At 37.8% G+C, this 10,335-nt stretch overlaps 1 protein-coding gene across 2 annotated transcripts; it reads left to right on the top strand.

Moving 5' to 3' along the window:
- Window positions 1–1,159: 1,159 nt before the first annotated feature.
- On the top strand, window positions 1,160–10,220 carry cables2a (Cdk5 and Abl enzyme substrate 2a). Of its 2 annotated transcripts, none has more exons than XM_078255629.1 (9): window positions 1,160–1,733; window positions 2,195–2,287; window positions 4,340–4,417; window positions 4,567–4,666; window positions 4,783–4,858; window positions 5,065–5,162; window positions 6,519–6,625; window positions 6,790–6,994; window positions 9,402–10,220. In XM_078255629.1, the coding sequence occupies exons 1-9, from the start codon at window positions 1,192–1,194 to the stop codon at window positions 9,540–9,542; spliced, it is 1,440 nt and encodes a 479-aa protein (XP_078111755.1). In that variant the 5' UTR covers window positions 1,160–1,191; the 3' UTR covers window positions 9,543–10,220. The 2 variants fall into 2 exon arrangements, with proteins under 2 accessions (XP_078111755.1, XP_078111754.1); XM_078255628.1 differs by having other exon boundaries at window positions 4,783–4,951.
- The last annotated feature ends 115 nt before the right edge of the window (window positions 10,221–10,335 follow it).

Raw genomic sequence — 10,335 nt, 5'->3', positions numbered from 1 at the left:
TTAAGTACTAATTGCATTATTACAAATAGAAAGCATAAACCTGGATGCAAACCAACTTCCTCCAACTCAACTACAATAAATCCGACTTGATCATCATCGGCCCGAAATCCCTCACAAAGAACACCCATAACTTCGGAATCACTGTCGACAACTCCACCCTGTCTCCATCTCCACACATCCGTAACCTGGGAGTAATCTTCGACAGCAACCTCACTTTTGAAAACCACATCAACCAAATAACCAGAACGGCCTTCCTTCACTTCAAAAACATTGCCTCCTCCAAATACAAGTCCTCCTCCTCACCCACAAAGCCCTCCATAACCAGGCTCCTTCCTACCTCACAGACCTGCTCCACCGCCACAATCCCCCCGTAACCTCCGCTCCTCTGACGCAGACCTCCTCTCCCCACCACTCAGGACCAAGCACAGTACCTGGGGTGACAGAGCTTTCTCCATTGCAGCGCCATCCCTCTGGAACTATACACATCCGTGACTGTACTGACCTGGACACATTCAAAACACTAATCAAAACACACCTCTTCAGATTAGCTTTCCACATACAATAGTCTTACATTTCTCACCTGATAGTTACTGGTTTTATTGTTTTTAATTTATTTTAATATGCTTGTTTTATGTGTTTTTTTTTTTGCTTATCTGTTTTTAATGAGCTATATGTGCTGGTTTTACTGTAGAGTGTCTTTGAGTACCATGTAAAGCGCTATATAAATCAAATGTATTATTATTATTATTATTATTATTATTATTATTATTATAATAACACCAGCTAAAGGAATAGTTCTACACCAAAACATGTTCTCTTTTTTTAATGATGGCTTTTAACTGATCTAAATCATTAGTAAATTATGTATTAACATCAATAAGGTCATTAGTTACTGCTTATAAATCCTACAAAAAGCTTTTTTGTACACAATTTTATGTAATTAAGTTTAAGCTTTGATTAAAAAAGTGGTTTAATCAGTTCATTAAAAAAAAAAAATCTGTCATCAAATTTAATTGGTGAATTTGGTGAATACTTCCTTTGTTTCCAGAGCACCTCCCACTATTATATTAGACCCAATCAACTGCGAGCAAGATACATAACTGCCACCACAGCCAATCCGCGCACGGAGGGGCGGGGCTAATGCTGTGCGTTTAGTTGCCTTTGCGTTCAACTGCCACATTTCAAACTAGAATGGCGACCGCTGTCTGCGGTTTGCAATCCACCGGCAGTAACAGTAAATCAGTTAAAACACACAGAGAGCACCGGAGGAAAACGAAAGACTCCAGGAGGAGACAAGCGGCTTTGTTGTTCCTTAATAATATCTCACTCGACGGACGACCCCAGTGTCAGCCTAGCGATGAAAACAACGACCAAAAAGCCGCCGAGGAGCAGCGACTCAGGGAAAGAGACGGCGGCGCAACGGTCCTGCCCCTGCCGTCGGCAGACAGCCAAGAACCGGTCGCCCAGGTGACAGAACCCGCGGCGACAGGTAGTGGCTCGTCCTCCAGTTTTCCAGGGGTAGTCAGTCCTACCCGACCTTCTTTGGTAATGTCTCCGGCACCTGCTGGGGCAAACGAGGTATTTTTGGAGGGTGGCAGTGCGGCCGAGACGCAAACCCCGGACACCCCTCTGTCTCCTGTTCCCGCCGGACACCAGCCCTGTTCCCGTGTAAGGTCAACGCCCGCTGCTCTGAGCCCGGTCCCGACCGGTAATTCTGTGGATTCACGGCAGAGGTGAGGATAGTAGTGGTCGGTGTTTCAACATGGGCCTTTAAACAGGCTACTCACTTCCGCATGAAATGAAACCACCAGGTATAATGAGAGGAATTAACGTTCGTTCTCTGTTCCAGTATTTTCTGCATAAATAATATGGGATATATAACGCTAGATGGAGTATATAGCTAGGTTGTTTCACTACCTTACGTTGAACAGGGTTGATTGATACCTTGTGTTATTAGAGTTGCAAAATCACTGTCACTTGTCTGCTCTAAAATGAACACACCTCTTGTATCATTTGTCAGGTTTATGATGTGAGCTGTTTGGAGAAAATACCCGAATGAATCTAGGCTTTACCTCCAAATTTGTGATGCTAAAGAGATTTACATCACAGATTACCGATTGAGCCGTATCATGTGAAGGTCCCTTTTGTTTGGTTGATGCATTAATAAAGTGTGTCTTACTTGATTTCTACTCAGGTTAAGGAATGTCTCTGGTTCTCCTGGACCTAAAGTGGCAAAGAAAGTCCACTTCATCAAAAGTATGAGGCAGTACGATACCAGTGGATCTAGGTGAGTCTCCAATCTACATAACAAATAAATTTGACATGCTATATACAATAGAGGAACCCATGAGGAATGCTGCACTAATTTTTCTGTCAGAAAAATGTAATACAAACAACAAAAGCTGCTTAACTCTGGCACAGAGACTTAGTTTGGCTTGCAGAGGAATAATAGCAGTACAACTGCTGCGTGGTGACTGCTACAGTAAATTTAATCACCATTGGAAGCTTTGCAAAAGCCAAAAGAGGTGCAGTGTAGAAATGTAACACTATATTGCAGCAACAGTAAGCTTGCTCCACAGCATGATGGGACTGAAATAAAACACTGTTGTTATGTCGGTTGACACCTGTTATAAAACAGTGTGGTATTTGTTTGGATTTATTTTTTTGGAATATTTTCATACTCTTCTGTCATACTGCCCTTAGATACAGAAAATAACATGTCATATAGTTGTTGTTTTTTTGGGTTATTTCACTACCCAAACCATTTGTTTTTGACTTACATTTTTTACATTCCTCCTCCACTTTACTAACATTTCATGCCCCCATACATGTAATGTGTCATGTGTTTTCTGCTGGTGTGTGCAAAACAATGATGAAGCAATCCTAAATTGCCCCACAGGTCTGAGTTTTAGTTTCTGTTTATGACAGTGCATTTTACTTACTGAGCTGAAGCAAAGCTATCTGGGTCATATAACTAAGCTAATTAACACAAGTAGATTTCTGTGCTGCAATATTGTCCCCTGTAAGAGATTTGATATCTCTCGTGTGTGTGTCGCACTGTTGTGTTCAGTGGTTGTAAATAGATGGTGAGTGGTTTGTTGTCCACATTTTTGTCCGAACAATAGAGTTCTAGTGAATGTGTACTGCATTTGTTGGTTGCTTCTTCCTGGTTTTAGTCAGTGCAGCTCTTAGCCCCAGTTTGTGCCTCACATTACTTTTGAACCACAGAGATAAGCATCAGATTTTTCTAAAAATAAATAACCCACAAACGTTACAAACCCAGAAGGTTGTTTACGATTAGTTGATTGACAGAAAGTTGATCTACTACTACTACTACTACTAACAGTCTTGATAATTTATTAATGATAAAAAAATATTTCCTATTTTCAGCAACCATAATTAGGAGATACAATCACAACTTTATCGTTGGCAGACAAAATGTTTTTTTTTTCTTGTTTTTTCCCCCCCCCCCAGAACAGCACTTCAATAGCTAGCTAGCTACAACCTTCTTTGTTTTTAAAATATTGGTGGTTATATATTTTTGGGAGAATCAGATGCTTATCTCGAGGGCTGAAGTGCAATCAAAGACTTTTTTCATTATCGGTTAATCTGCTGTTCATTTCACTCTCAGTGGTTTCAGTGACATGAAATACTTTGAATGAGTACGTTGTTCATCTCACAGTTGAGTAGAAGGTCCTTAATGTGGCCCAGCCAGGACACACATGCGTGCACACTGCTGTAATGTGGACTGAATGTGGACACATGTGGCCCAGACCACCTCCGAATGTGAGTGTTTGGATCTCAATACTTTGAATGAGTACGTAGTTCTGCTCACAGTTAAGTAGGCGGTCTTTAATAGGATCATTCCCGTTCTCACTGATATTATAATGTGGAGACTTCTTGGCTCAAACCACCTCCAAATGTGGTTTTTGAGAGCCAATCTCAATGCGTCCTTAGAAAGTTTTCACCTGTACTTAGAGCTGTCCACTTGTGATCTGATCACTCAGGAAGGATGTTAATGGTAGGTGGAATCGGGGGAATGTGTCCTCAATGAGCCCTGGGTGCATTCACACCTGTACCTAGAGCTGTTCCTTTGTGATCATATTACTCAGATCAGATTTTAATACCAGGTCAATATGGGGCCATTAATAGCTGTTCAGCTTCGGTAGTGACTTCTATGATCAACATAGAAGTGGCTCAGTGACTGATTGTCAGTGCAGCTCCAGCGATGATGAATATCTTGAGTACAGTAGCTGTTCAGTAGCAGTGACTCTGTGGCTGTGGCTTGTAGACTGACACACCATCTGTTTTGTCTGCCTGTACTTGCTGTGTCCTGCAGGATCGTGCTGATTTGTGCCAAGAGGTCGCTATATGCTGCTTTCTCAGTGCTGCCCTATGGAGAGAGGGCTCACCTCAGGTACAAAGAAAGCACCATCCCAAGCAGAGAACACCCACCACTCGCTTTTATGTTTTCATCATCCTGTGTGATTCATCGTTCATCAGAAAGGGGCAGTGTGAGTTCATTGTGCGGTGAAAATGACAAAATGTCTGACTCTTTCTGAACAGTGATCCTAAGCTGGAGACTCAGAGACAGAGGCTGTCTTCTGTGGTGGCTGCTGACCTGCTTCCTTCCCTGGAAGGTGTGGAGCTTGCAGACTATGGCAAGGTAAATGATGTCTGTGTGATATGCAGTATAGTGCCATGATGAACAGAAGTACTGTCATTACTCAGATAAATCTGCCTGATTTTAAGGTTGTTGACCGTCTTATTTTCCCTCCTCAGGTGGTGTCATACGCTCAGCTCCTTTATCCGACCAACGCCTTGGTGAGACAGAAGAGTGGCGGTGCTCCAGAGAACGGTACGGCTCTCACCCCTCAGTCCCGTTTCCGTGGCAACGGGCAGAGGAACTTTACCCCGGCTCGTGTGAACAGCAGCGTGGCACAGGACCAATGTATGGCTCCAATTTACACCAACAGACATCACATGAGATCTGCTTCTTTACTGTTTAACTGACCTCAGTTAGTTATTGTTGTTGCACACTCCGTTTTGTTTGTGTTTTTTCAGGTATAGAGGAGGTGGTAGAGTACGATCCTAACCTGCTCAGTGACCCTCAGTGGCCCTGTGGGAGACACAAGAGGGTTCTGATATTTGCATCATACGTGGTGAGAGTTTGTTCGTTTACATGCAGTTAAATATTCAGGATACAACCGGCTTTCTCCAATAAGCTCATTTATTAACAACGAGAGAACTAGTTTTTCATAGTCCGGGTAAGGGATTATAGTAACTTGGTTTCTCCTGGTAGCTTCGGGTAGACGCGCGTGACAAAAACTGCAGACAGGGAAAGTAACAGCAGAGCGGGTGGATGTTAGGAGAGGATGTTACATGTAGTAATGCGTCTTTATATTTAAAATAATTCCTTTCAAAGTTCGACTAAAATGTTTTTGTATCTGATTATGGGCTTTTGAGAGACCTTAACACACCTGTAAACTAATTGGATTGTGCGTGTTTGAGGCTGAGTTTCAGCATAATCAGACCTGTAGCAAACACTGTCAGTACTGCAAGCTAAAGTAATTAGGAAGCTAATCGACTTATAATGGGTAAGTGAAGATTTTAGCAAAAACTTAAATGAATTAGTCATTTGTCATTGGTTATTCCATATGGAAAACACTAAAAAATGTAATATGATAATAAATAATTTTAGGCCACACCGTCCCATCTGGGTTTCCATCATACTATCAGTGAACCAAAATAATAAATTGCATTCTATGTGGTTAGGGCTGGGTGATATGGAGAAAATGGGATATCACGATATTTTTGGCCAAATACCTCTATCGATTTTGCGACAATATTGTAGGTCTGACAATTGGTGCTTTACAAATATTTACACAATGAGATTTGTGATAAATAATCATCAGTAATGTGGATATAATGATTAAGTGGGTAAAGGGAAATGATAGAACTGTGAGAACAGTCTGGTAAGTTCAGAAAATGACATCACGTTACTGTAATGCAGCCTTTAAAACCAGGAAAGACAACTTTTGTGTCATATTACGATATCCAAAATCTAAGACGATATCTAGTCTCATTGATATATTTTACTGCTGACATACATGTAAAAAAAATAAACCATGCTGGTTTCTTTAGTGCTTGTTGTAAATGCACCTCTCTTACATGGACTGTCCTTATCAGTTTTTAATGACATACCATACCATTTTTAATTTGGGATTAAAAGTTTTCTGATGACATCTGTAAAATGAAGCAGATCTCCACTTCTAAATCAACCTCCAGCATTGTTGGAGTAAAATACACCCATTATGTCCCATTCACATGACTTTTATTGCTGCGGAGTAGATCATGTCACAAGACGGTAACCTCTAGTATGAGTGTGTGTGTGAGAAACGGTTATTACCTACCGAGGCAGTTTATATACGCAACTGTAAAACTTTATTGCAACTGTAATTCATGTTGACACAAGTCACTTCTGTACTGACATGCTGATTTGTTTTTCATCTCTGCAGACGACTGTCGTCGAGTATGTGAAACCTTCTGATCTGAAGAAGGACATGAATGAGACTTTCAAGGAGAAGTTTCCTCACATCAAGCTGACTTTGAGCAAGATAAGAAGGTGCAGATAGATTACACACCCCCTTGGAATGTCCTCTAACAGCCTTTTGAAGGCTGAAACTTGTTGTACCTCTCTCCACAATTCCTTGTGGTTGTTAATCTGGTTCAAACACAGTGCACTCTTTCTTAGGAAGCCAATCAGTAACTGTGACTTCTCTCCACTAGCCTGAAGAGGGAGATGGGGGCCATGAGCGAAGACTGCGGTCTACAGCCGGTCACCATAGCGATGGCTTTTGTTTACTTTGAGAAGCTGGTGCTGAAGGGACGCCTCAACAAGCATAACAGGAAGCTGGTGGCGGCGGCGTGTGTGCTGCTGGCAGCAAAGATCAGCAGCGATCTGCGGAAGCCAGAAGTCAAACAACTCATTGATGTAAGTAAAGTTTCCACAGAAACAGATCTCAGTGGAGAAACTTAAAAACAATGCAGGACACATTGGCCTGTGACCCTCATGCACGTTAGCTTCTTGTCTTACCTGGGGTCTGATAAACAGTAAATTCATCAAAGTCAGTGCCCATAACGCTATTTTCCAAGCGACTGTAGCTTTCATAATTCACAGGCTTTTCATGGTAAATCGGCCGTCGAGGCTTTTGTCGCTGTTTGTCACTCTGCCTGAGGAGAAACTGCTGGACTCGCGCTGCTGTTTATTTGGTTGCCATGACTTTGGGAGTGATGACATCCTGTCACTGTCCCAGTCGCTCACCCTCAAAGGGGAGAGAGAGCGGATGACTGTTCTCTTGAGTTCGTGGAGCAGACAGCTCTGCAGAGTCGTATAATTATGACTTCATGACATTTTTTTAAATACTGAAGGAGAGATGGTTTTTGTGATCGTTAGGAGCCGAAATTGTAATCACGAATAAAATTTCAATTAATTGCACAGCCCTACTATACAAAAGCAATTGAACGCAAAATTACAATACAAAAGTGGCCTAGTGGTGTAATTAATAGCAGAAAAGTCAGCAATGTATATGTAAACAGTGTACATTAGAATAATATTTATGATTGAGAAATTATACCTAATCATTACATTGTGTTTATATAGAAATATATTAGAAATAATATAGTAGTGTATAATGTTCAAAAACGGTATAACTGATAAACATAATGTCATAAAATATAAAAAGTCATAGTATTTAATAAAAAAAGCCATAGTATGTTATGTTATAAAAAAGTCATAATTTAGTATGTCATAAAATATAAAAAAGTTATAGTATTTAAAAAAGGCATAGTATAGTATGTCATAAAAAGTCCTAGTATGGCATAAAAGTCATAGTATAGTATGGCATAAAAATGTCATTAAAAAGTCCTAGTATAGTATGTCATAAAAAATAAAAAGGCATAGTATGGTGTCATGAAAAAAAGTCATAGTATAGTACTTTATAAAAGTCATAAAATAGTATGTCGTGAAAAAGTCATAAAAAGGGTCATATAGTATGTAATAAATATAAAACAAAAGTCATAGTATTTAATAAAAAAAAGCCATAGTATAGTATGTCATAAAAAAAGTCATAGAAATTTCATTAAAGTCATAGTATAGTATGTCATAAAGTCATAGTATAGCTGTCATAAAAAATAAAAAAGGCATAGTATAGTGTCATGAAAATATAAAAAAGTCATTGTATAGTATGTCATGAAAAAGTCATAGTGTAGTATGTCATCGTATAGTCATCAAAATATTAAAAAAAAGTCATAGTATTGTATGTCATAAAATATAAAAAGCCATAGTATAGTACTTTATAAAAGTCATAAAATAGTATGTCGTGAAAAAGTCATAAAAAGGGTCATATAGTATGTAATAAAAAAAGTCATAGTATAGTATTTAATACAAAAAAGCCATAGTATAGTATGTCATAAAAATTTCATAAAGTCATAGTATGTCATAAAAAATAAAGTCATAGTATGTTATAAAAAAGTCATAGTATAGTGTGTCATAAAAAAGTCATATAGTATGTCATAAAAAGTCATAGTATAGCACTTTATAAAAGTCATAAAATAGTAGATCATTAAAAACTCATAGTATAGTAAGTGTCATAAAAAAGTCATAGTATAGTATGTAATAAAAAGTCATAATTTAGTATGTCATAAAAATATTTAAAAAAAAGTGTCATAAATAAGTCATTGTATAGTATTTCAAAAGTATAAAAAAGTCATAGTATAGTGTAATAAAAAGTCATAGTATGTCATAAAAATATAAAAAGTCATAGTATGTCATAAAAAGGGTCATAGTATAGAATGTAATAAAATTATTTAAAAAGGTCATAGTATGTCATGGTATAGTATTTCATAAAAATATAAAAGAAAGTCATAGTATAGTACGTCATAAAAATATAAAAAGTTATAGCATCGTATGTCATAACAATAAAAAATCATTGTTAAGGAGGTCATAAAAAAGTCATAGTATAGTACGTCATAAAAATATAAAAAAAAAATCATAGTAAAGTATGCCATAAAAAAGTCATAAAATATAAAAAGTTATAGTATAGTACTTTATAAAAGTCACAATATAGTATGTCATAAAAAGTCATAGTATAGTATGTCATAAAAATGTCATAATATAAAAAGTCATAGTACAGTATGTCATAGTATGTCATAAATAAAGTCATCATGATCACTATGGAAAAAAATAAACATTTCTGTTGGATGCATGGGCATCAAACAGGGAATACTTACATTTTTAGGGCGTATGATCATCTGTATGCTATATTTTATTTGTTTACATTTTTAGACTCTTACTACATCGTAATATGTATTCCTCTGTTTTTCTTCCTGTGGACGAGCAGAAGCTGGAAGAGCGTTTCCGTATCAACAGACGGGAGTTGATTCCTCTGGAGTTCCCGGTGCTGGTTGCCTTGGAGATGGGACTTTACCTCCCCGAGAGCAAAGTCATGCCGCACTACCGCAGGCTGGTGCTGCAGGGTTAGACTGGATATGATGATGTCTGACATTTTCTGGTTTCATTAATAACATCAGCAAGTGTGAGTGTGGTAAGGTAAAAGAGTGAGTGAGTGTGTGTGTGGTGGTGGATCGACCAGTTTATACACTGTGGTATTTGAAACAAATAATTCTGGTAGTATTTATTTTCAGTCAGTTGTGACTTAAGTCTTACTCACTGTATATTGAGGATAACTAGTTTACACTCACATATTTTAAGACTTAATGGCATGTGTGTCTCTCTGAATGTGTTTTTGTACGTGTAACGTTCTGATGTCGATGCAGTCATGAACTCTATGTTAGAGATGTCTTATGAGCACGTTAATTGTGCTTTTATTTTGGTTTTCTGTGACCGATTTCTTTTGGTATTCTATTTAAATGAAACATACGCTGTGATGTCTGTGGAATACTTTTCTCCTGCACCTTTCTTACTACTATACACAGTCTGTATTCTATTTATTATGAATGACAAAGAACCATACTGTTGATTTTGTAAATGCCTTTTTAAACCCACTGTGACATTGAAGTGTTTTTAGCCATTAGACTCATACATGATACTGTAGATTGTTGGTGGAAAACATGATTTGATGAAACATGAGAAGGATGGAAGTGACCTTTTAATTTTAGGTTCTGTATTTGTTTATGTCATATATATATATATATATATATATATATATATATATATATATATATATATATATATATATATATATATATATATATATATATATATATATATATATATATATATATATATAAAAACTTGTGAATAGAAAGAAAATG

The sequence above is a fragment of the Sander vitreus genome, chromosome 7 (genome assembly GCF_031162955.1).
Source record: "Sander vitreus isolate 19-12246 chromosome 7, sanVit1, whole genome shotgun sequence".
NCBI classification, from domain to species: Eukaryota; Metazoa; Chordata; class Actinopteri; order Perciformes; family Percidae; genus Sander; species Sander vitreus.
This window is presented reverse-complemented; position numbering and strand designations above follow the sequence as displayed.

Bases quoted from the DNA above. Each gene is read 5' to 3' on its own strand.
- cables2a (XM_078255628.1), top strand. From the start codon at position 1,192: ATGGCGACCGCTGTCTGCGGTTTGCAATCCACCGGCAGTAACAGTAAA. The intron at 2,288-4,339 runs GTGAGTCTCCAA...TGTGTCCTGCAG, and splicing joins TACGATACCAGTGGATCTAG to GATCGTGCTGATTTGTGCCA. The intron at 6,626-6,789 runs GTGCAGATAGAT...TCTCTCCACTAG, and splicing joins ACTTTGAGCAAGATAAGAAG to CCTGAAGAGGGAGATGGGGG.